This window comes from Bufo gargarizans, chromosome 8 (assembly GCF_014858855.1).
Source record: "Bufo gargarizans isolate SCDJY-AF-19 chromosome 8, ASM1485885v1, whole genome shotgun sequence".
Lineage (NCBI taxonomy): Eukaryota > Metazoa > Chordata > Amphibia > Anura > Bufonidae > Bufo > Bufo gargarizans.
The window spans coordinates 176,236,611-176,264,275 of record NC_058087.1 but is presented as its reverse complement, the minus strand read 5'-3'; the positions used below and the strand labels follow the sequence as shown (position 1 = coordinate 176,264,275).

General features: G+C 44.2%; 1 protein-coding gene across 1 annotated transcript in view; it reads left to right on the top strand.

Moving 5' to 3' along the window:
- Positions 1 to 27,665, top strand: part of NTN3 (netrin 3) — a 60,330-nt gene that overhangs the window by 25,300 nt on the left and 7,365 nt on the right. Inside the window, exons 3-5 of the mRNA XM_044303714.1 lie at positions 9,728 to 9,916; positions 18,063 to 18,212; positions 20,107 to 20,160. Coding sequence (XP_044159649.1) covers positions 9,728 to 9,916; positions 18,063 to 18,212; positions 20,107 to 20,160 — 393 coding nt within the window. The remainder of the gene's footprint in view (positions 1 to 9,727; positions 9,917 to 18,062; positions 18,213 to 20,106; positions 20,161 to 27,665) is intronic.

Here is a 27,665-nt window from a genome sequence, read left to right as displayed (position 1 = left end):
TTGTTTTCCTGCTAGACACTCAATAAATGAGGCCATTAGACTTGTGGTTATGCCATCTTGCAGAGCGAGGCCTGCAATTTATTGTACCGTTTATGTTCATCCCTCTCTATCCATTGCTGGAAAGATGTTCTTAATCACTGTCCGCCACGTCTTATATCAAAGAACATGAAAGGCCCTGTCGGTAAGAGCCTGCGCATCCCCTTCATTCTCCCTTTTCGGTTTGCTCTTGGACATGTCCCTGATAATACCGCACCTATACTATACAGGATCCTATCTACCGGCTAGTTATTATTTTTATATGTATTTCTGAAGCATGCATCATACATGTGGCACAGTGTGGGAGTCCCTTTAATGCCAGCTGCAGACACTCCATGGGGTACGGATAGCCTCCCCTACAAGCAATGCCTCCGTAATACAGCATCCGATGGAGAAAGTCACAACTACTTTTATACAATAGACGGTTATAGGTGCACAGTTCAGAGGTTGAATGGGGATGTTATATGGCTGTGTGCATGAGCCCTTAAGGAAATGTGATAATAGTCAAGCCCGTTCAGACAATTTCCCATGTTGTTCAATGCATGAATACCGTCGTAATTATAACTCATGGGAAAACAGTCTGTAAAATATATGCATTTATGCTTTATTGTAGTAAAATATTAATATACATTATATAGCATTGTTCATTTGATCAATGGGTGATCAATATGCCTATACCTGACTAAGGGTGCCAACAAATGGAAGAACAAAGTTAGCCAAACTTGCTGTTTTCAGCAGGAACTGACCATCTTATGTGCAGGGTGGTGTGCCGACTTTCCTCCAACAGCAGATGTTGGGGACAGAGGGATCGGCATGTTAGAGTTTAACATGCTCGATCTTTTCTTCTAACAGGAGTACTTGGCAGCGGCTTATTCTTCTATCTCCCTTGAAAACACATGCATGCTTGGCCGAGCTGAGTGTATGGTCTGGAAACATAGCCGTCGTCCAAGTGAGCATTGTGGTGAAAGCTACTGAACATGAATGGGAAGCTTGAAGGGGTCGTCCATCCTCAGTCCCAGGAGTGTGCCGTACCTGCTGCTTCATTCTGGCACCCTGCCTCCGTTCCGAAATCTTCTGGTCCTCAACCTGTAAACTTCTGGCCTCAGGGGTGGTCATGTACAGCTTGCGGACACGTCACTGTTGGGTCATGTACAGCTTACAGACATATCACTGCTGAGGCCAGTCACTGGCTGCATCGGCGCACCTGATCTCGTTGAAAATGTACAGGACGGGGATCAGAAGATCGCAGAACTGAACCAGGGTGCTGGAACAGAGAGTCAGTATAATTCTTTTCACTACGAACAAAACTACATCCACACATAGAATATTTTCCACTGAGAATCCGCAGCGAAATCTGCATGCATGTAAAATGTCTACAAACAGCCCCTCCATTGATTTCAATGGCAAATTTTACATTGTTTTACTAAGCTGCTTTTAAAGCAGGCTTTAAAGGGGTTCTCTCACTTCAGCAAGTGGCATTTATCATGTAGAGAAAGTTAGTACAAGCCACTTACTAATGTATTGTGATTGTCCATATTGCCTCTTTTGGTGACTAGACTCATTTTTCCATCACATTATACACTGCTCGTTTCCAGGGGTTATGACCAACCTGCAATCCAGCAGCGGTGGTCATGCTTGCACACTATAGAAAAAAGTACTGGTCTCTCTGGTGGGCAGGACCATAGAAACACATATAGGCCAGAGCTTTTTCCTACAGTGTGCAAGAATGGCTACCAATAAAAAATGAGTCTAGCCAGTGAAGGAAGCAATATGGACAATCACAATACATTAGTAAGTGCCTTGTATTAACATTCTCTACATAATAAATGCCATTTGCTGAAGTGAGGCAACCCCTTTAAGGCCTCTTTCAGACGGGCGTTGCGGGAAAATGTGCGGGTGCGTTGCGGGAACATGCGCGATTTTTCCACGCAAGTGCAAAACATTGTAATGCGTTTTGAACTCGCGTGAGAAAAATCGCGCGTGTTTGGTACCCAAACCCGAACTTCTTCACCGGAGTTTCTACCTTGGGATCGGTGTTCTGTAGATTGTATTATTTTCCCTTATAACATGGTTATAAGGGAAAATAATAGCATTCTGAATACAGAATGCATAGTAAAATAGCGCTGGAGGGGTAAATTTTTTTAAAAAATAATTTAACTCACCTTAGTCCAGTTGATCGCGCAGCCCGGCTTCTCGTCTGTCTCCTTTGCTGAACAGGACCTGTGGTGAGCATTCATTGCAGGAACAGGACCTGTGGTGAGCATTCATTGCAGGAACAGGACCTGTGGTGACGTCACTCCGGTCATCACATGATTCATCACCATGGTAAAAGATCATGTGATGGATCAGGTGATGACCGGAGTGACTTCACCACAGGTCCTGTTCAGCAAAGGAGACAGGCAAGAAACCGGGCTGCGCGATCAACTGAACTAAGGTGAGTTAAATTATTTTTTATTTTTTTTAACCCCTCCAGCGCTATTTTACTATGCATTCTGTATTCAGAATGCTATTATTTTCCCTTATAACTATGTTATAAGGGAAAATAATAATGATCGGGTCTCCATCCCGATCGTCTCCTAACAACCGTGCGTGAAAATCGCACCGCATCCGCACTTGCTTGCGGATGCTTGCGATTTTCACGCAACCCCATTCATTTCTATGGGGCCTGCGTTACGTGAAAAACGCACAAAGAGGAGCATGCTGCGATTTTCACGCAACGCACAAGTGATGCGTGAAAATCAACTCTCATGTGAACAGCCCCATAGAAATTAATGGATCGGGATTCAGTGCGGGTGCAATGCGTTCAACTCACGCATCGCATCCGCGCAGAATACTCGCCCGTGTGAAAGGGGCCTAAGAGACACGTCACTTCTGGTTATGCATGCTGGGAGGAATATATGCCAAATTATCCCATGGGGAAATATAGAGCAAAAAAATGCACTTAAAAAAAAGGCACGAAAAAAAATGAAACACAAGTAAAAATAAAAATAAAAATGCAAACACTGATTTCTCCTGAATCACGCATTGTAATTTCCAGCCTCAACAATACGCCATAAGGCCTCGTGCATATGCATGCTGTGGTTTGCTCTCCAGTATGAGAACGGAACGGAATGCATTTTGGAGCACTCCGTTCTGTCCCCATTAACAATGAATGGGAACAAAACGGAGGCGTTTTTTCCGGTATTGAGACCCTATGACGGATCTCAATACCGGAAAACATTAACGCTAGTGTGAAAGTAGCCTTACTCTCATCTAGAAGCAATGCCACACTTTTATTCTCCATGCCTCTGAGAGAAGGTACAGAAAGGCCCTATAGACGCCTAACCGTCCATGGTTATATGATAAGCCAACATCATAACTGTCTGGAAGTGATGCACGGGTGAGGCAATGATGAAGACCACCCAGCGTCCATCCTGTGAAGTAATACTAATAATGTCACTTTACGTGCTGCATGTAGACTTTGTTGCTGCAGTCGCATGCAGCTCTGGACCTCGTGACTGGACAGAATGCCCTCTCCTTAATAAATCGCTCCCCTCTCAGGATGCTGTATTATTTCTCTGACATGTTAATGAATTTCACAGCATGTCTGGAAAAACTCGCACCTTAGCTGAAGGTTTTCAGGAAGGGGGGGGGGGAGAGAGAGGGAAAGGGTGGGGGGCCTAGCAGGCTGAAGAAAATCTTGTTTTCATTATACCCTGCCCTAAAAAAAAAGTTGGAGAGGTGGAGATGGTCTGCAGAAGTTTGGGCGGAGGGAGGTGCAGGCCCTCGCTGTTGGTTTTTATAAAGCACATGTGGCCTATGAAGCTATCAGGCCCCCAACAGCTGTAAAATGGTCTGAAATTAGAAATGAGTTTCACAGGGCATGATAGATATCCCAGCCCCGCACACAATCTGCACAAGCCTATTATACTACGCTACTCAGACCTAATCGCAAATAGTCCTCAAAGGCCAGCAATCAAATCGCCTTTTTTTTCCCCTCGTCTTCCTATGTGCCCCCCTCTTATTAATTCTGCCGTGTCCTTAATTTCTAACATGGTGACCTCGGCACACCTGGCTCTGTGGGGTAGTGAGAACACCCGGCATCTGGAGTACAGATTGTTCCTGAAACCTGCAGCGCACTACACACACAAACACCCATTTACACCAAAGCCACAGACGCAGACAGATGTTATAGGACCCAATGAAACAGAATCAATAGCAAGGAACTTGCATTACACACTATATCCGCTTTCTCCAACCCGTGGCTCTCCAGCCGTAGCAGAACTACAACTCCCGTCAGGCTAGGAGTTGTAGTTTTGAAAGACCGCAGCTATATTTCATCTGACTTCCTTGCAGTCTCTGCTTATTCTGTGTCTGGACAGAGCTTGCTTTGGTGATTTACATTCGGGAAGGACGTATAGTCTTCACACCATGTATAGTAATCTGAATAACGTGCGCATTTCCTGAATGACTGGTGGAGAGTCTCCCCTATGATGAGATAGTCATGAGTGGGTCTGCTTAAAGGGGTTCTGCAGTTTTATTAAACTGATGATTAATCCTCTGGATAGATCATCAGCATCTGATCGGCAGGGGTCCGACACCCGGGACCCTTGCCGATCAGCTGTTTGAGAAGGCAGCAGCGCTGGCAGTAGTGCCGCGGCCTTTTTGCTGTTTACCGCAAGCCCAGTGACATCACGACTAGAATCAATGGCCTGGGCTGGGCTAATCTCTGGTTATTTGAATGGAGCTTAGCCCCGCCCAGGCCATTGATACTAGTCGTGGCGTCACTGGGCTTGCGGTAAACAGCGAGAAGGCCGCGGCACTACTGCCAGTGCCGCTGCCTGCTCAAACAGCTGATCGGCGGGGGTCCCGGGTGTCGTACCCCCGCCAATCAGATGCTGATGATCTATCCATAAGATAAATAATCAGTTTAAAAAAACTGCCGAACTCCTTTAATAATTATAGGTTATAGATTATGGTCAGGAGGGCGACTTTGCCATGAACAAGGGGTAAAGAGATAGATAAAATGTACAGGAAGGCCATAATCAGGATATAGGTGGCCATTAGTGTTGAGCGAAGCGAGCTTCGAAGCTTTATCCAAAGTCGCTTCATTCAAAACTTCAGAACACTACTGTATACGTAGATCCGTTTCCATACAGTATTAGAATGTATGGGCTCTGATGAGCCGAAGTTAGTTATTTACAAAGTTACGCATGACTTTGTTGAATAACTTCGGTAATTGATTTTTAAAGTGGAAAACCACTTTAAAACCTTAAAACGAACTCGGCTTCGGTACCGAGGTACTAGTTGGAAACGGTTTCAAATTTTAAAGTGGTTTTCCACTTTAAAAAACAACTTACAAAGTTATTCAACAAAGTCACGCGTGACTTCATGAATAACTTACTTTGGCATATCAGAGCCAATACATTCTAATACTGTACGGAGACGAATCTCCATACTGTATTATTCAGAAATCTTGAACGAGGCGACTTCAGATGAAGCATCCCAAGCTCCAGGGGCATAGCTAAAAGCTCAAGGGCCCTGGTGCAAGAGTTCAGCTTGGGCCCCCGTCCCTCAGTGCTTGTTGGCAAGGGGCAGGGGAGCACATAGCCTTCCTGCTGCTAGAGGCAAACATTGAAAGGGCTCCCCCTCATGCCAAATTCGTAACCTAACCCCTTCTCTCCAACCAGAGGTGTTAATTGACCAGTATGCACTTTCTATAATGCCAGTGTCTTATGTGGCACAAGGGTCTTTGGACCCCTCAGGCTCTTGGGCCCGGTAGCGACTGCTTCCTCTGCACCCCCTATAGCCCCCCCCCCCCTGCCAAGCTCGCTTCGCTCAACACTAGTGGCCATATACCAGCTACTGGCCATCATTCACACGTCAGTGTTCAGTCAGTGATTTCGAGCCTAAACCAGGTGCGACTCTAAACACAGAACAGGTGCAGATCTTTCCCTTATACCTTATGTCTGTGGAGGCTCCAATCCTGGTTTTGGCTCACAATCACTGATGGAAATCACTGACCGAACACTGACATGTGAATGAGGCATAATTACAATTCTTATACACGCTCGGCTGTCGGAAGCCTCTGGTGGGAGCGCTTTGTTAACAGGGGAGAGTTGGAACACCCGAAGACAAACTAGATAGCTGGCCAGGGTTCGGATGACAGTCATTTAATCTATCTGGTCACCTTAGGCCTAGTTCACACTTCAGTGATTTCCATTAGTGAATGTGAACTAAAATCAGGTTTGGGTCAAAAACATAGAATAGGAGGAAATCTTTCCATTATACACTATCTCTGAGTAGACCTCACTACTGGTTTTGGCTCACGATCACTGTGGGAAATCACTGACCAAACACTGATGTGTAAACTAGGCCTTACAGCTGCCTATGGTACGCCTGACACCAGTAGTTATAAGTTAGGAGCCTCAAATGAGGTCCTTTATAAATGTATAACTCTCAAAGAGGCAAATCCAAGTTTTGATAGAAGAACCCCTGATAATACATTGACCACAGGGTGCAATGCTGCTGTGATCCTCAGTGATCGGCAGGAGGATCCGGCATTGAGTGTTCAGTTCCCCTGCAGTGCCAGCCACTGGGGAAATGAAGCATTGCATCGTGCCCACTAAATCAAAAGGATCTGGATGTATCTGGAGGACACGCTGGGTCCTCCAGAAAGAGAGAGGCACTCTTGGCAGCTGCTCCACATTCTGGCTAAATGATAGACTTCCTTCTATTACTGATGCCCTAACGCAGGATTTGATGAATGGGTTTCCTTACCAAATGGCTCAAAGACTATCAAGACTGGAGAAACTGAAGCATAAAGTATATTAGAAGCGCCTTTACTTTTTGATTGTACAGTGATGATGGGTCGCCAGTATAAATATGGAAGATATCTAGCGGGGGAAATTATCCTAAAATTTCATTAATATAGGGGAAGAAAAATGTACAAAGGTACGGTGCACAACAGTGCTGGGATTTTCTCACTATGGTTACAGATGAGGTAAAATAACCTGTAAGGAGACGATTGATCGGGAAGATGGGAAATCAATTAAAAACAATGTTATTAAAAAGAAGTTACATAATTTATTAGTTGAAATAGAAAATATTTGCTGTTACACTGATTGTAACACTCTACATTATCATCCTATCTAGTAAAATCAAATTAGTACAATTTGGTGACATTTTATTCAGAACTTTTTTTTTTTTTTTTAAATAACAAAATAACAACAGTGACACCTGCTGGTTATACCCTGCCAGAGGAAGAAAGAATAGTGAGAGAGAGAGAGAGATAGATACATATGAGTTAGTTAGATAGATAGATAGATAGATAGATAGATAGATAGATAGATAGATAATAGATAGCTATGAGATAGATAGGAGATAGATAGATAGATATGAGATAGATAGATAGATAGATAGATAGATAGATAGATAGATAGATAGATAGATAGGAGATAGATAGATAGGAGATAGATAGATAGATAGATATGAGATAGATAGATAGATAGCTATGAGATAGATAGATAGATAGATAGATAGATAGATAGATAGGAGATGGACAGATAGATAGATAGATAGTTAAATAGGAGATGGATAGATAGGGGTCACCCCCATCCCCTCATAGACTAAGTTCTTTTGGGCACAGCCCCCCTTGTTTTAATTGTTCACTTTGTTGATATGTTTTGTATGATTTTCTTTGGCTTTATATAAATAAACAATGTTATTATTATAATTATGAGATAAATTGATGGATTATTAAATAGACTGAAACTGAGACTGACAAATAATAATTAGGTAGACAAACAGATAAATATGAATATAAATGTGATAGGTAGCTAGATATTAAAGATAGATAGAAATAGATAGATTTTAGACAGATAGATACGCGATAGATTGATATTGGATGATGGCTAGATAGTTTTTACATAGACAGACAGACAGATAGACAGTTTTATAACGCTCACAAGGCACATTTTCACCCAATGAATTTATTTGGAGGAAGATTTATCTCCTAGATTTACCATTGTAAACGAGCAGTAAAATTCCAGAGGTAAACTTCACTTGAAATAATATTTTGCAATATGATTCAGTCCATAAATTTGCAGAAACAGATCATCCCCGCCGGGAGGTGACTACTGAGGGACATGTATATTCCATATTTAGACACCTGAGACAGAGATGCAGCTTGTTAAAATCCATCAGCATATAGACAGATAAACGGGCCACTCTGTGTATAGGAATTACACCGCTCACAGCCACACACGCAGAAAGACATTTAAACAGACAAGTGCACACAAACACAGGTGCACTGTGCCAAACGCACGCACACGGGCACACACCCAGCGACAGACGTTCCCATACAGACACTGGGAGCTCTGACAGCTGTTTGTGTGAGAGGAGGCCATGGTGCATGCCCGCTGCGTACACAAATACACGGCTATCACCCATTTTTCAGTAGACCCTTTGCAGCTAGGAAGAATTAAGAGACACTGTTATGGTAGGAAAGGGGTTAACATAGTGCTGGAAAAACTCTCAGGAGACAGGCCATTGCTGGTTTGTCTAATCTTAGAACTGCATCCTCACCGGTACTCAGAAAACCACCATGGCTACTAGATTTGGCCCCCTAAGGCCACGTGCACACATCGCGGAATGCCTGTAGGATTCCCATGCGGAAAAAAGCAGCGTATTACAGTACCATGAAAGTGTATGAGATTACACAAATGTCATGTACACTTTGCAGATTTTTTCTGTGCGGAAATGAACGTGCATTGCGGATTTCCAAATCCACACCTTGTCAATTCTATTTGCGGTTTTAGTTGCAGATTTCACCCTTTTCAATGGAAGGGCGAGAGATCTGCAGCAAAACCGGATCTAATTCGCACCGAAATCTGCAATTAGAGATTGCGAATTTTGGTGCGGATATGCTGCAGAAACGCACATAAATTCATGTGGGTCTTATGTGCGTTCACCCGCACTCGTGTACAGGAGGCCTAAGGAGCCATTCCACCCCGAGTCTGAGTCTACCTATATATAGATGAAGATATTTGTGTGTTGGTTCGATCAGTGCTACAGACTTTGAATTGAGTAGCAGGGCACATGCTCGACTACTTCTCCATTCATACTTCTTCTTGCTGTGGTGGTCATACGGCGGCGGAGGGGGGGGTTGGTAGATAAGAGACCAGGATCCCCTCTTCTAGCGAATGTGGAGGGGGTTCTCAGTCGGACTTCCATTAGGCCCCATGCACTCAACTGTATTTTTGGTCTGCATTTTTTGCAGACTGGATGTGGACCCATTAATCTACTGTACTGGAATATCCCTTTAAGAATAGATAAAGAATGGTTTATTGGGTAAGGTAATGGCATGACGGTTTATTCTAGGTATATAGTCACTAACTAGGAATAGTCACATATGTCTAATGGTCAGACATTGTGCAAGGATAACCTTCCTTTTAACAATACACTTAGGTTTGCTGCAGTACCAAACACCTCCACAAGGACATGGACAGCGCTGTTTGGTGGCCCCTTCATTCAGCTAATCAGTTGGAGTTCCTGATTATTGGAACCCCCTTCCTTATAATAAGGAAATTATCAATGTTATGTCCCCTAATATCATCTCTGTCCCTATATCTTAATATTGAAAATAAAATCTGTATCTATCGCTTTTATCTCTAAATAACCATTATCTTTTTTTTTTCCCGTATGTCTCTAGCTTGCTCCTGTAATCTGCATGCCCGGCGTTGTCGTTTCAACATGGAACTATACAAGTTGTCAGGAAGGAAGAGCGGTGGAGTGTGCTTGAACTGCAGGCACAACACAGCAGGCAGGCACTGCCACTACTGTAAAGAAGGCTTCTACCGGGACGTCAGCCGCCCCATATCGGACCGTAGAGCTTGTAAAGGTAAGGAACGGGTCTGAATGACTACAGACTCTTCTACTGGATATTTCTATGGATCTCCAACGAACCTGGAGATGGCTGGGTGGGGGGGGGCTCTTCTTCATCTGTTCACGTAACATCTGGACAATATGAGGTGACAGGGAATATTTCCGTCAGACCACAGCCCTGCCCTCATGACTAATGACCTACAAGACTCTATGGATTGTCCCAGTGTCAGACTGGGGTACCTAGGGACCACTAGTAAAGTTTATTTTGGGGGGCCCACCGTACGGATACATTCAAATATAATAAATAATCTAACAAGATTTTTATATGAACATAAACTGGATGAGGTGCTGTACTTTGAATATATGTATGTAGTGTACTAAATCTAATGTGTTATGTGCCACTTGTGCAGGGGGTGGGAGACTAGGGGCCCACCTTGCTCAGGGGCCCACCGGGCGATTCCCCTGTACCCCTGTGGGCCAGTCCGAGCCTGGATTGTCCCTCCTTGAAGGTACTGGTTCAGCTTTGGAGATCCAGCTGGTAGGGAATCTTACATGAAATGCTCCCTGGGAAAAGGAATGTAACTTAGCTCTCCCCCAAAAAGAAGAAAACGGACCCTCTAGCGCCATCTATAGGTAGCGACCCTGTCAATGGCAGAGAAATATCAGCCGAACCAGAGACACCAATTGTCCTTCATCAGGACATAGGCCCATTCTGTGTCAATTCCTATACCTTAAATCAGCAAACTCCGGCTGTTCTGAAACTAGAATCCTCCTTTCAATTCTAAGGAAGTTACAAGAACAGCTGAGTAAGTGTGCATGCTGGAGTTGTAGTTTCACAGCTGCTAGAGTGAACCCTGGCCTAAAGGTAGTATAAACAGTGAAAAAAAAAATTCCCAAGAGGTTGTCCAGCTTTTATTAAGTGATAGCTTATCCTCAGAATAGGCCATCTCTAGCACATATGCGGGGCCTCGACAACCCACACACCCCTGCGCAGCAGTTTGGGTGCAGCTCTGGCACCAGAAGTCAGCGCTGGAATTATACAGCACCGTCATCTCAGTAAAGGGCTTTCCGAGACTTTTATACTGATGACTATCCTTATATTGCTGACCTATAAAAGTCTAGGAAAAGCCCCCACTGAAGTCAATGGAAGCAGCATTGCAGTAACCACCTCTGTCCACCACAGTGTGTGTAGTTCCAGCGTCGGACCTGCACCCAAACAGCTGATCGACAGGGGTGCAGTGTGTTGGACTCCCCACCATTCCTGAAGATAGGATATGACTTAAAAGATAGAGAACCTCTTTAAGGCAACATGCACATGACCGTATGTGTTTTGCGGTCCACAAATTGCGCATCCGCAAAAAATGTGTTTTGCGGATCCCTTGTAACAATGCCTAAAACGGACAAGAATAGGACATGTTCTATTTTTTGGGCGGGGCTACGGAACGGATAAACGGATGCGGATAGCACATGGCAGTGCTGTCCCGCATTTTTTGCGGACCCATTGAAATGAATGGGTCCGCATCCTATCCGCAAAAAAAACTGAATGGACGCGGAAACAAAATACGTTTGTGTGCATGAGGCCTAAAACTGTAGACAAGACTCTCTAAAAATTCCCGCAGGATCTGCATTCGCACCAGGTGAGGTGCCAAAGACAAGTGCACTCTGTGCAGTTAACAAATAAGGGGTAATTATTTTGTGATCGTTGATCCCTATGCTCGGAGCAGCTGCAGAAGCTTAGCTCTGGGTGCCAGCATATTGGTGCCAGCATATTGCATGTGCCTCGTACACACTGTCCTGATTGGCACCTGTGCACCGATCGAGCCTTATCTAATAATGCACATATGGAATATTATCCACTTCTGTATTTCATTGCCGAAATGTCTTGGTCCCTCAATCACATTTGCCTGCACACCTCCATTCTCTGTATCCCTGATCTTTGCATTCCTCTTCTTGTTTCCTAACACGTTCCTTTTTCCACAGTTAAATTGAAAAAAAAAAAAAAAAAACCTGGAAAGAATTTCCCTCTCGGTTTTTTTCTGTCCCATAACAAGGTGGCAATTAGTTTCTCCTAATGAGCCCTAACGTGCCCCCTCCCCCCTCTCCTCCTTTTCTTTTGCCAGTTTGCTATTGGCTAAATGACTCTACCAGCTGTGAGTTTCCCCATTTGGGTTAAATTCCTCCCATTTTTCACACGGAAAATACAGCTCCGTCTTTTTAAACAGCTGCAGCTGAGGTAGCCGCAGTGAGGGGGTTTACAGACAGCTGTTTAAAGGGGGCTCCTCCTTCATGATACATTTCTAGTCAACGATCTCTGCAGCAAATTCATTTTTGGCGACATTTTTCATCCCTTGTGTGCCAGAAAAGTGGTGCCAAAAAGTCGCTAAATGTGGCGCATGCTGCTAAAAATATTGAGACTATTTTGGACGGTTTTACTCACCGCACGATAAATGCCATTTGCTAAAATGACACAACCCCTTTAAGACCGGAATGTAAAACGCTGGTCTTCATAAATGTCCCCCTTTGTCTCCATACATAAAGAACCAACCATTTTGTTAAAATTCTGTGTAATTCTAATTAGTAGAAAAGACCCCATACGTGGAGTGTAATCTATTGACGAGGTTATTATATAGAGCAAGGCCTAGCAATATACAACAAAGGGGCTGTTTGGGAACAGAAAGAAACATGTGAGGATTTTATCAGGCCCTGCGTTCCAATTTTGGTTTAAAAAGTCTTAAAATAGAAGTTTTTGGGGCTTATTTGCACAAAACTACAAAATTTTATCTGAATTGTTAATTGTTTTATTTTTGCTACCATTCAGTTTTAGAAGGTGGCCAGGATTATCCTGTTGAGATGATTAATCCAGATTTATCAACTGAGACTTTTTAAAAAGTTGCAAAAATTGTCGCAATCTTCCTCAGGTAAAGGGGTGGCGTAGAAACGTTAGACTTACAGATACAAAAAATGTATCAAGCATCATGCCACATTTAATAAATCTTTAAAACTTTAACATTTGCTCTAAAGAGGTTGTCCGGGATTTTTCTATTGATGGCCAATCCTCAGTATAGGTCATCAATATCAGATTGGTGGGGGTCCGACACCCGGCACCCCCGCCAATCAGCTGTTTGAGGAGTCAGCGCATGCAGTGTGCACGTGCCGTCTCCCTTCTATGGCACTGCGGGCGCCATATCCTCCAAAAGGTGATCGGCGGGGTTACCGGACCCCTGACGATCTGATATTGGTGACCTATCGTTTTTCTTTTTGAAACAGCACCACCCCGACCATGGACTGTGTTTAGTACTGCAATATTACCTTAACCTGCAGTAACCAGAGATAACCCATAGGCAAGAGCGGTGCTGTTGAAGCTATAAAAGAATGGTTCCAGTTGCTTGGCTAATTTAGGCTACATGCACACGACCCTGTAAGTTTTGTGGTCCTGCAAAACACGGATCCGCAAAATGCCGTTTTCTCACTCCCTTCATTAGAACTGGCTGTTCCTGTCCGCAAAATGTTCAAGAATAAGACATGTTCTATATTTTGCAGACAGTGCACTGATGCCAACCCATAGAAATGAATGGGCTTGTGTGTGATCCGCAAAAAAATACAGATCGGACTTGGACCTAAAATATGGTTAAGGGCATGTAGTCTAATAAAGGGGGATCCTGGTCTGGGGACGTCTTCTTTATGTCGTCCGAAAGATATAATCGTCAAGATACTTTCCTTTTAGTTTTTTCCCCCCATTTCCACTTACGCACTTGCAAGCCTTCAGCTGTACGGTGACTCTCAGGTGGACAGGACATTGGACAGGGACACACAGCACACAGCTTTGTATGTGTTTCCATTCCCACTAGGCCCCATGCAGCGGGCGGCAGATAATCCAAAGTTGGAAATGTTCCTTCTGCTGAAGATCAAAGATCCGATGCACGTGAATGGAAATATCTGGAGGCTTTAGTGTCTGTGTCTTGTGTTTGCATTCTTATGGAATAAATAATGTTAGTGTCCTGCTGCTGCTGCTAGTAAAATATGACGTCGTTTAAAGGTGTTTTCCAGGATTTCCATACTGATGACCAATCCTAAAGCCTCATTCACACGTCAGTGTTTTGGTCAGTGATTTTGAGCCAAAACCAGGATTGGAGCCTCCACAGACATAAGGCATATTTGCTTGAATGTGGCTGGATCTCCGCTGGTCCCCATGATAGTAAAACAGGGTTTTCCAGGATTTTAATATTGATGGCCTTTCCTCAGGATAGGTCATCAATATACGATCGGAGGGGGGCTGGTTGAAAAGAAAGCCATGCTCCGTGCACGCGCAGCTTTCTCCTCATTGGTTTACCTGCTCGCCGTTGACATTGCGGCAGTGAGCGGGTGTAATTACAAGAAACCGTCCCATTCACTTTTATATAACGGCTCCTTCCTATTCAAATGTAACGGAACGAGCCATCCCATAGAAGTGTATGGGACGGATTGTAATTACACCTGCTCACCGCTGCGATATTGACAGCGAGCAGGTAAACAATGAAGGGAAGGTAGCGCTCGCACGAAGCGCGGCCTTCTGTTCAACCAGCCCCCCCGCCGATCAGTTATCAATATTAAAATCCCGGAAAACCCCTTTAATGGGGCCGGAAGGAGTCTTACAAACTTCCTGCAATGCCTGTCGGAGCAGCCTGCTGGATGTATAATGCTAGTGTGAAACCTGAAAATCGGAATTGTTAATAGCTGCATGGTATTGCGGATGCAGCACGGCCATTATGAATGCAGAGCCAACCAAACAGTGCCATCCTCATTAATTTAAAGGGAATCTGTTCATCGCAATTTTGGGCTATTTTCTACAGTAATATATGGTTAGTACTGCAGATAATGAAACCAGATCACTATTTTTTAATTTCCTACTGTCCCCCGCTGCCAGCCGTCGGAGCTATGTTAAAATGCATTGTCAGGACTGCTCTGCACGGGCACAGGAGTCCTCTCCATTATGTTAAAACAGCACAGCAGTCCGGACTGTGCATTTCAGTGCAGCTTTGCGTGCTAATAGCAGGGGAACCAAGGGCAGTAGGAAAATAAAAAATAGCGATGTGGACTCTTTATCTGCAGTACTCCTCATGTATTACTGTAGATAATAGTCAAAATCGGGGTGACAGATTCTCTTTGTAAGGAACCAGCTGTGGCATGTATGGCCGAGCGGTACCCGACTGCAGCGGTGTCGTGACGCAACCGCACCATGTGGCTAAACCCTCAAAATGGGTCATCAATATCAGATGGGTGCCGGGTGGTCTATTAAAAATAACTATCCTACGGTACTGTATGCAACATGAGATCACAGCAAGCAAACATTGATCTGTGTGTCAGCGGTTGCCTGCAAGATGGCCATAGACCGGAGAGCATAATTTGTTAGCCCCAATTCCCCCAATGTGGCGCTCCAAAGTGTCTCGTAGTCGACTGCGAGTTGTGATGAAATAGTGACTTGCACACAACCTCTCTGCTCACAAACTGGTGAAAAGATTCCATCACGGTGGTGGTTCGTCTAACTTTTCCCTCTTAGGGAGGCTTTAGAGGGAACGTGTCAGGACCCCCTCTGAGGACAGCACAGTGACTGACACGCTGACAACAGCAGTCTGTCATTTGTAAAGTTAAAGTGAAGTAGTTTTTGAGTACTTACATGTTAAACGGTGCATGGGGAGAAACCTGTCCATCAGCAGCTGAAGGGCGGAAGGAGCCCAGCATATCATGCATATAACCAGACTCATTGCTGGTTGTGCAGGATTACAAAAACATGGCTGCTTTCTTCCAAAAAATGCACCATACTTGTCTTCAGGTTGTATGCTGTATTGCAGCTTAACCCCATTGACTCCAATGGAGCTGAGCTGCAAGATCAGACACAACCCATGGACAGGTGTGGGGCTGTTTTTGGAAGAAAGGAGTCGTGTTTTTCTAATCCTGGACAACCCCTTTAACAGTATGAGAGAGGGCGATATAAGGAGCCCTATCCTAAGAAAATAGTTAGACCCCATGCACCTCATTGAATCAGCCTCCAAAGACATCTGAAATGAACCACTGCTTAAAGGGGTTGTCTCGTCCCTTACAATATGAAGGTGCTTGCTCCCGGTAAACAGCTGATAATTCCAGGGGATCGATGAACATCTAGGTTCCCTGCAGGAAAGATATAGTATTACATGGCGGCCATTCAGATGAATGGCTGTCCAGGTAATACAAGGATGGCTGAAGTCCAGGTAATACAAGGATGGCTGAAGTCCAACAGAAAGGCCGCTATTGTAGAACAGCTCTTCATCTGCCTCACAGAGGGGGGTCCCAAACAGGGGAACTCCTACGACATACATGTGCCCTAATAGAGCATATACAGGGGAAGTCTTCACGAGACAACCCCGAGTATCTGATGGGTGGAAGTCTGACACCCGGGACCCCGCTGATAAGCTCACCAGGCACAGTGTCGTACATTGTATAGTGGCGATCTTTGTTATCACACCTCAGCCCCATTCACTTCTATGGGCTGAGCTGAGCTGATCCTAGGCTATGAGACTGATTAACGTCATGTTACACGGCCTAGCCAAAGTTGTGAGAAGGCCGCGGCACTACCACCTTCCCAAATGGCTGGTCGGTGGAGGTCCGGTGTGTCAGACTCCCGTTGATCACACTCCGGAGGATAGGTCATCAGTTAAAAAAAATCTCGGAAGACCCCTTTAAAATTTTGTACAATAAAACTGAAGCTCCAACTGCAAAGTGTTAGAGGTTAAATCTCACAGACAGAAAGAACAATGTTATTGTCCAATTACAGGAGGCTCAGCTATAATAACTGAGAGGACGTCCACCAGAGCAAAAACCGACAACCGCAGCTCTATTAACTAATTACTAAATTATAGCTTTGCAGTCCAGGATCTGTCTGGTTTCTCTTACGTCTTACCTTCTCCTTGTGGGATAACTCCGTATAATGGTGTCAATCCCACGAGTCCCTTCATTATATGGTCTTCCCTCTCACATACATGAGATATTAATGATCTAGAAGGGTTAAATTGCTGCATACTGTTTAGACAGTTTAGTACTTGGTCCCCATTGCCCACAGTATTAATATTCCCCCTCCCCGAGTAGTTTAATGCCTAGTTGTCTAAGTTGCCTTGTGACTATTCCAACCATGGTTTATAGAGGTCTTGTAGTGGTTTTAGCTCTTTATTTAAGGATTTATTCAACGGAAATACTCGTGGTTATGATTAAGGGAACACACACAATTTTTTTGCGTTTCGACACCGTACAAAATAGCAGCTCCCAGTAAAGCATGTTAAGGCATCGTCAATGATCCATTTATATGGACGTGCTCTGAATGGGAAAGAGGAGAAGGGCATTGCCAGAAATCTCATATCTCCCAGAGGACAAAAGGATTGGGCATGCTGAAATTCAATATGCTCAACCCTTCTCTCCCCTAACATCTGCCATTGGGAGAGAGTTAGAAAGTCCTCATACACATTAGATGGTCGGCCGCTCCCGCAGAGATTGGTGCGGCCAACATCTATCTAATTCAACATCCATCTTTCAAATCTGCGGTGGTGGTACCCAGATAGGGCCGTGTTCTGCATCCATGTCAAATCCACATTTTTGGCGGATTGCTCACGGAGCCATTCATTTCTATTGGTGAAGGGGGAAAAATGGACGGCAGGAACAGTCATTTCTAGTGATGGGAGTGAGAAAAATCTAGATTGCACATGGAAGATGTTCCTTTATTGCCGATCAGTGGTTTTTGGACAGCAATACGGACAAGATCGTGTGCAGGAGGCCTTAATGAGAACACAGGTCGTTTGCCCGCCACTTTCTCCATTCAATGTGCAAACTAAAACAGAGCATTGCATGTTACTACAGAATGGTTCAAGAAGGGGCCCATGTGCTTTTCATGCCCCTGGCTGCTTTCTGGAATTGCACCACATGCACTTACTGATGGTGGAAAGTCAACTTTTTGAAAACCAAAATAATATAGAAATTATATATGCTCCATACATACTCTGAAAAATTACATTGTACCGAGTATCTAGGCGGCATTACTACTCTATTTACAGAGGCGACTTTAAAAATGAGCTTGTGAAAAAAATAAAAATAAAAGACTGGTGGCAAAAATACTTTTGTATTACGAGTAGCCATAAGTCTTGTTGTTTCTTCTCTTCCAGCTTGTGACTGCCATCCGGTGGGGGCAGCAGGTAAGACCTGCAACCAGACCACAGGGCAATGCCCTTGTAAAGATGGTGTGACCGGTCTGACATGTAACCGATGTGCCAAGGGATATCAACAAAGCCGCTCCCCAATCGCTCCATGCATCAGTAAGTAACCTGGTGGAACCATTGATACATCAACATATCTCACTGATTTCCTATCTGCTGAATATAAACGTGACTCTACCTTAAAGGGATTCTCCGGGAATTAAAAAAATTAAAAAATACTTAAATATTATTGTTTGATAGATATATTCCCAAATACCTTTCATTAGTTATAATGGATAGTTTTGTCTCGGGAGCAATCATTAGGAGAAATAAAATGGCCGCCGTCCTATCAGTACACACAAAACCTGTCCTAATCACACAGCAGGACAAGTTACTTCACAAGCACTGAGCTAAAGAGCTGCCTCATCCTCCTCTCCTACTTGTCAGGGATTATGATCCTGAATACAGCTGATAAGATCTTCAGCTGAATCCCTGTAGTAATGGAGTCCATGGAGAGACATGAAGTACAGAGGGGAGGGTGTGGATAATAAGCAGCAGCTATTATATGCAGTCTCCATTACCACAGCCCACAGTCTGTCCTGTCCGTCCTCTCTGTACTTCATGTCTCCTCAGGAGCTCCATTCCTACAGAGATTCCGCTGAAGATCTTATCATCTGTATTCAGGATCATAACCCCTGACAGGTAGAGCAGAGTGGATGATGAGGCCGCTCTTCAGGACAAGTTACTTCACATCACTGAGCTACTCTGTGATTAGGACAGGTTTAGTGTGTACTAAAAGGATGGCGGCCATTTTGTTTCCCCTCATGATTGCTCCCTAGACAACATGAGCCTATTATAAATAATGAAAGGTATTTGGGAATATATTTATTATAAAGTAATATTTAAGTATTTTCATTCCCGGAGAACCCCTTTAACTCCATTTTGAATTCAGCATCCACAGTTACAAAAAAAAACAAAAAAACTTGCCTTTGGCAGATGTAAATGTATTAGATGGTGTGTAGCAAGGCATTTTTGAGGTTCTTCCCCATTTAATTCCATGTAGTTAGTTAGCGGTACCTGGTACCAGGCTAACTGTACATGCGTACTGCACACTGAAGAACTTTAGGAGGGGACAGGAGGCTAGAAACCATCTAGATATGTAACAAAGAGCTTCGGTCCATTGAGGACATCATAAGAATAAGATGTGTCTTGCTGCCACCGCGACTCTTTGTATCATATGGGAGTTGGCCGGCAGCCATGTTGGGAACTGGTCGAAGGGGAGCTCGCTCATCTGTTCACATCTTTGATGACTACTTATTTTACTCTGTATGTTATCTTGTATATATATATATTTTATCATTCTTGTCACCTAAGTCATGTTAACTCTATTTTTTCCCAAATCTCAGTATACAGATGAAGTGCAGCCAGAAATGTTGTAACCTGCACATTTTGGTCTTTTACCTTTCCCATGACAGTTTCAGTAAATATATCTTTTCTATATACTTATTGAGCGGGCTCATCCTGGGGTCATATAAAAGCTATGCTGCATGACCCGAGTCAATCAGATGTCTACCCCTTCTCTGAAACAGAGCGAAAAGCTGCAGCTTCATCCCCCTCTTCCCTGTCTTCTAGCTACAGTTTTACGCTAGATGGACTTGTTGGAGACTGAGGAGGTTTCTTAACATTCATGGAGAGCACACAGTTAATAATTTTCTATAAAATGCAATATTACCTTTTATACTTTTTTTTATTTTTTGCTATGATCAGGACTATTTCCCCCAAAGGTAAAGAAAGCATTTAGATTTTTTTTAAAGATGAACTTTCAGATTATGAATTTACATTTTTCCTGTATTAGGGTGTTCCTCATACCTTTCCAGTTCTGATGTTCCCTGACCATACAGACCTTTTTTTCCCTCGTAGTATTTGCCTTCCATGACTCACAGCTAATACTCTATGAACACATTGCATAAATAAATGCCATTTTTTTAATCTTTTTTTTCCCCCCATCCGCCAGAAATCCCAGCAGTGGTCCCTACTCCAGCCCTCACCAGCACAGAGGAGCCAGCTGGTAAGTCTTAACAATCTGCAGGACAAAGAAGGTGGGGCGGTATTCTAGATAGCTAACCCCAAAGTAAATGAAATTAACACCGCTGCCAGTTCATCTTGTCGGGAGGAAGATGGTGGATGCCAGGCGTTTAGAGCGTGCATCAAAACACTGGGAATTTTTCCCTATTTTCCGAGACAAGCTGTTCAGAGACAAGTTTTCCAGGCTCACCGCCAGAGAATATGCCAGGCCGCGGGGGGTGGGAGCATGCAAAGCAATGGGTTAACTGGTTCTGGCCCCTCTCCCAAATTTAATAAAAACTAGAAAATGAAGAAGGAAAGGACACTTGGTTCAAGGGGAGGAGGGGGGTTGACTACATGTCAGAAGAAGGAAAACAATAGTCATCGTACAGGGATTTTGCAGAAGTTTTGCATTATTCTTTGTATCAGTCAAGTGAGGACAGTTATGACAGTTGAGTCGAGTGATGTATGCACGAGTCTGCTAACGTGCAGAAGACGGAGAAAGTTCAGGGGCAGCAGAAAGGGATCATTGGAGGAAAAAAGTAATCGAGGACAAGGGCAGGGGAGGGAGAATAGAAACATGGACTGAAACACAATGGGCTAAATTTACAATACTGGAAGATTAAGGCTAGGTCTACACGACGACATTTGGGCACAACAGATAGGGCACAACTACACTGCAACATTTGTAGCGCAACATTTTGTTGCACCAATGTCGCGCTACAATTTTTATAATGGCAGTCTATGGTGTCGCACTGCAACATGCAACATGCTGCGACTGCGACGCAACAGTCGCAGAAAAATCTATCTCGAATGGATTTTCTGCGACTGTTGCGTCGCAGTCGCAACATGTTGCATGTTGCAGTGCGACACCATAGACTGCCATTATAAAAATTGTCGCACGACATTAGTGCAACAAAATGTTGCGCGACAAATGTCGTCGTGTAGACCTAGCCTAAGGCTACTTTCACACTTGCGGCAGAGTGATCCGGCAGGCAGTTCCGTCGCCGGAACTGCCTTCCGGATCCGGCAAAACCTATGCCAACTGATGACATTTGTAAGACTGATCAGGATCCTGATCAGTCTTAAAAATGCCTGATCAGTCAGAAAAATGCATTGACATGCCAGATCCGTCCTTCCGGCAAAACGGATCCGGCATTTATTTTTTTCACCTATGGAAAAAAATGCTGGATCCGGCATTCAGGAAAGTCTTCAGTTTTTTGGGCCGGAGATAAAACCGTAGCATGCTGCCTGATCAGTCAAAAATACTGAACTGAAGACATCCTGAACGGAATACATTCAGAATGCATGGGGATATAACTGATCAGTTATTTTCCGGCATTGAGCCCTTTTGACGGAACTCAGTGCCAGAAAAGAAAAATGCTAGTGTGAAAGTACCCTAAAAGGACTGAAAAAGTGAAATGTAAATTGATTGTGTGTAGTCAAAGCAGTATCTGCTTTTTTCTTCCCAGAAACAACACCACCCTTATGTTTTGGTTGTAACTGGTATTGCAGCTCAGCTCCATTCAGGGGTTGTCCAGGTTCAGAGCCGAACACGGACATATCCCCTTCTTCACCCCTCAGCCCCTCTGAGATGAGCATAGGAGGATTTCATGCTCCGATGATCTCCCTCGTCTCAGGCAGGGAAGAGCTTTTTCATTATATCCGGTGATGTATCAGGTCTCTGCTAGGCGGAGGCTTCCGCATAGCATTGTTCCCAGTGACTTCACCAGCAATAATGGGCGGGGTAGGATAGCGCTAAAGCCCACCCATTAGTGCCAGTGATGTCACCGGGAACACCGATTGGTGGAAGCCTCCGCCTAGCATTGTAGGTTTGTGAACAAAAAAGCCTGAAAATGCTCCAATGCTCACCTCAGAGGGGCTGCCTGGGTAAAGAACAGGTTATATCTGGGTTCAGAGAAACAAATATCTTTGCAAACATCAAAAGACAGAGGGACCAGGGATAAGGCCGGATTTAGACAGTCTTTTCTATTCGTGTGCTATTCGAACTGCACCTGCATAGCGCAAGGACCCAATAAATTAAATGGTGCAATTCACACTTCAGTTTTGCGGCACGCACCGATAGTCCATGACGAGTGGCCTGCAGCATGCACCGTACGGCCGTCCAGTCCATGCACTGCAGACAGAAATCATAACCGTTTTATGAAAAAGTAAACTGCATATTTCGGGAAAAGTGCATTTTTTATTGTAATGTAGTATCCTATTAGAGTTTATTTGATAATATTAATGATTAGATGGGTCCATCATAACGAGGGCTGCTAATAGGACGGGGTCTGTCTTTGTGAGTCAGGCCATTAGAGGCCTCAGGATAGTTCAACATCTGATCGGTGGGTCAGACTCCCAGCACCCCCACCGATCAAGCACAGCACCGTTTGTTGAATAGTGGCTGAGCTTGGTATTGCAGTCCAGACTTATTCACTTGAATAGGACTGAGCCGCGCCTAGGTCATGTGGCCAATGAGCATGACATCATTGGCCTTGGAAGAGGCTGCAGCACCCCCCAGTCTCTACACACATCTGATCAGCTGGGGTGCTGGAAGTCAGACTCCCAACAATCAGATATCAATATTATACCCCCAGAAAACCCCTTTAACTTACCGGACAAAGATGACTATATAGTTAAAAATTGCACTGATTGGTGCAATTAGAAAACCCTGGATAATAGCAGTGTCCACCATTCTTACCCATTTTTCACCCAACTGTAGCACTGATCCTTACACCCGTAGACTTGACCCTAAATGTACGACCACACAGTGCGGTCATGTCGCGGTTGCATTAAGGACTTGCTGTGGTCACCTACCATGCGGCTGTCTGAGCCAGGCTATAACTAAACTAATTAGGACTGCACTGTTTTGTCGGTCTGCATTGTTAATGGCTGCATGGTATTGCAGGTGCAGTGCGTCCATTAACAATGCAGACTGAGTAAACAGTGAGGTGCTAATTGGCTTGTACGGCTGCGTGGTACCCAACCACACTGAAAGATTGTGCCATAAACGTGGCCATACATATTAGGTGGAAGTCAGCTGTATACCTGCAACTGTGCATATATTAAATCGAATGCATAATATACTAATTAAAAAATGACATAATTTAGGAATTTGTTGTGCGGAGAAATAAATGCAGGTATACTATACAGTGAAATGTGCAGCCAGTGCAGAGTCAGATATATGCTTGGCACTGAAGGGTTAAGAGAAACCCTTGAGGGTCTGTGGAGGGGTCGTAGCCCACGTGTGGTTGGATGCTGGAGTACCGAGTGCCCATTGCTCTCTCATGGTCGGTCTGAGGATCAGGGAGGGGAAGTGGAGGCTGGTCAGAAATCTTACACAGAACATTCTTGTGGTCAGGCTATGTTAACCCCACCACTACCAGACCTGCAGCCAATGATGCGGATATATAGGGTCTTCTCCTACAAAATGTATACTCAGCTATACACAAACACCCAGCTGTCAGAAATCCTCATGGAACCACTTTGTGAAAGCATAGACCCCCATTCTGAAAAGCACATAGGCAACAAGACCCCCATGACAGATAACACCAGTAGGGGAACTCATAAACCCACTGTGCCCTTTATACAGATCTTCTCCCAAAATACCCTCTCACCTCTATTCAATGAATGAGGGATAATTTGGATTTTTATATATTTTTCTCTCCTAGTTTCTCATTGTTAGAGAATTATATTTTTCCCGAAAAAAGGGCTTTAAAGGTTCAAACTGTACAAAATATTATGCCAAATGCAAAAGCCGAGGGGAACATGAGCCGCTAAAGCGGCACATTGCTTTGCTTCTGCGGGGGACTCCTCAGTTGGACCTTCACCAATTGAACACTGATGGTATATCCTAGTGACCCCCACTAATGTGTAAAAGGGGCTGAATGGGCTGACCATGCACCTTCTGAAAAAGCCTAAGAGGTGCCATGAGGAGATGTAGTGGCATATAGCTTTCTTTCTGCCACTTATATGTCATTCTGTAGGGGGCTCATCAGCTGGACAATCACTAATCGGACATTGAAGGCATATCCTAGGGACCCCCATTAATCTGTAAAAGGGGTTGAATGGGCTGACCATGCACCTTCCGAAAAAGTATAAGAGGTGCCAGGAGGAGATGTAGTGGCATATAGCTTTCTTTCTGCCACTTATATGTCATTCTGTAGGGGGCTCATCAGCTGGACCCTCACCGATCGAATATTGAAGGCATATCCTAGTGACCTCCACTAATCTCTAAAAAGGGTCGAAAGGGCCGGCCATGCACTCTCAGAAAAAGCAGCGGGAAGCCATGAGGCACAAGGTTTTACTTCTGCTGCTTCTTTCTGTGGGGAACTTTCTGTCGGACCCTCGCTGTTTGGACATTGAGCATATCCTAGTGACATGCCATCCGTGTCTTTAGTGAGAAGCAACAATCTACAGATCCAATCCAGCTGACACAGCATATAAGGCAGAAAGGTGAAGTGAGACAGCAGCCATGGATCGTGCCTCCATCTACCTCAGAAAGGGGTCTGGTCCCCCCCTCCTTCGTCCTGCAGTCAGGGTGGAGGCCTGTTCGGCTCTGTTTGCATTGACATTTTTTGAGACGTTCTCCCCTCATTTTCTGAAACTAAATCTCCCAGCGGAAATAATGATACTGTTAACCCCTTGGACAACGGAGAGAACTGAAGCCAGTACTGGCTATACACAACCTACAAATCTTGGCACGGGAACCATAAAACACTTAGAGGAGGTCTAAGTAACCTGCACTTCTACACTGTCCTGGCTCACCGTGTGCGGATACTGACTGAAGGAGACTTTACAAGAAATACCAAAACGTTTTTTCTTCTTAAGTTGAATGATCAGAAAAAGGCCGACAGATTTAGCAATTTTTGACAAACTACAATGACTGATCCAATACTGATTGATCCATCACACAAAACACTGCATTTTTGTGTCATTTTTTTTTTTAGGCGAAAAAAAAAAAACTGGTCGTCCAGATGTTACATAATGGTCAATAGGAAATTACGAAACACCCTGAAAACACTGGGTTTAAGGCATTTTTTTTGATCTGCTGGCTCTTTTTTCAAGCATGCAAGTGGCGATTTTGCCGGCGCTTTCCCATAGACATTTCTACATGGAAAAAAAAATAAATAAAAAAAAAAGAAATGCTATGCTAGCAGCGGCAGCTATGTGACTAAAAATCACAGTAATTTGCTAGTTTTTGCAGTTATACACCTGTTTCACCTCCAAATAATACACAGCTATTGCATGTGAAAACTGCACCAAATTACAGTAAATCTACAGTTTTTGACCATATCCCAGGCAAATATGGGTGGACTGAGTGTCCATAGACCCTACAGTAAAATTTCCCTGTGGGCCAATGCCCAGGTTGCCGCCCGAGCCCTCCTCACTGCCACCATATTGACCTGATGAAGCTAGTTAACACTGGGAGCATCAGGTACCTTGCTGGCAGCCAAAGTGCCCTCCTGAATTCAACTGTATCACCTTGTTCAGTATTGTGATAGGGTGGCAATTTATACTGCACTGTGGTATTTGGTTCTGCTAGGCGGTATTTTGTGCTGCACTATGGTATTGCTGGCCACGCCTACTTGTGTTGACCCTGCCCACTTGTGTTGGCCCCACCTACTTCTGTTGCCCCGCCTTCTGTCAATTTGGACCCGCCAACAACTTGGGGACACTTTTAGGCACAAACAACCCATATAGATAACACGCCACCACCATTACCTTGCATTTATTACACGACAACCAGTCCATGTGCTGAATAATAAAATATTAATTTATTTATTAATTTTCCTATATGGCATCATATTAAATGTGATTTATTATAATGATGCCGCTCAACCTGTTCAAGTCTATTGTCCTTCAAAAATCCATTCCCGTTATGCTCAGCGTGCGTAGTCGTAAATACCTGTTACACAACAAAAAAGGTTCATTCCTGTTCGCAGTGTATAAAAAAAAAATGGCTATATCTAGAGCAGGCTTACCGGCGGTAGACTGGTACAATGCTGCTGAAAATAAGTGGCTGAATTATAAAGTCTATCGGGACAGTTTATTTTTGGTTGCAAAGTCGGATTACGAGTTGGGAAGGAGGCTACGTATATCACGAGCTTGTAGTTTATAAGCTGATTTCCTCTTTATCTGAATGAAGTCTATAATGCTAGGATCTAGGGGCCTGTCCTGCATGTGTCCAGAACTGAATCCAGCCTACTGGACCCCCAGAGGTCTGACAACTCCTGGATTCACAGAAAGGTCTTTACAGTATACATTGCAGAAAATCTGATATGTATATACAGTACATGTGTATATCCTAATTTTTTCAGTAACATAGTGAAGTTTAGCTTTGTTCTGCAGTTTATAACCTTGCTACTAACCAAAAGCACCCAGCGTACCCCAAAATAGTGTCCTTATGGCATACGCTGGGTTGGTATGCGTTGGCATACCCATTTTTGTACTGCACAGTGTGCTGCCCTTTTCCATACAGAGGAACAGGGTAAATGGGAGCCAATCATCATGGTACGCCTATACATTGCCATAAACCAGAGGCTTCAGATGGAGGTATACAATTTGACGGACACAAAATGTGAACAGACCTTCACCTCGTAATGCACTGGGGTCTCCCAGACGAGACGCTCCTCTTCCTCCAGGCACTATAGACTGCAGCAGGTTAATGTCTAGACTGTGTTGGTGCCAGCATAGTCTAGGGAGGCGATTTTCAACGGCGGTTTTCAACCTGTGGCGGTCCGGCTGTTTCAAAAAGACCGCTTCAAGCATATTCTGCCGTCGGTTAGGGCATGCTGGGAGTTGTAGTTTTGCAACAGGTGGAGGACCATAGATTGGGAGAAGACTGGTCTGAAGGGTCGCTTGATGATTGTCATGTATATGGCTGTAAAGTTCAGCTATGCTACATCTGCAACCTGCATATTCAAATTGGGGAAATGTTAGTAATACCAAATCAGCAGTTGCGATGGAGACATTATAAAGAATAATTAAATCATTCTTAGGCCTCATCCACACGAGCGTTGTTTTAGTCCGCATCCGAGCCGCAGTTTTTGCGGCTTGGATGCGGACCCATTCACTTCAATGGGGCCGCATCCGTTGCTCCGTTCCGTGGTCTGCAAAAAAATTATAACCTGTCCTATTCTTGTCCGTTTTGCAGACAAAAATAGGCAGTTATATAAATGGCTGTCCGTGCCGTTCCGCAGATTGCGGAACACACACTGACGCCACCCGTGTTTTGCGGATCTGCGAGTTGCAGACAGCAAAACACACAAAAGGTCGTGTGCACGAGGCTATACTTTACACTGAACATTTCCACAAAGCATAGATTTTTTTCCTATTTATTTCACAGTCATTCTTTATAAATCTCCCTCAATGAATTTTATGATTAGTCTTTATAATCGGCATTATACCAGGTGATCCAGTCGTAGCTCTTTACACGGAAAGCTGGGCCCTAGAGCTGTACCTGCCGGTGCTCAGCACTAGCCTGGCATGTGATAGGATTTCTAA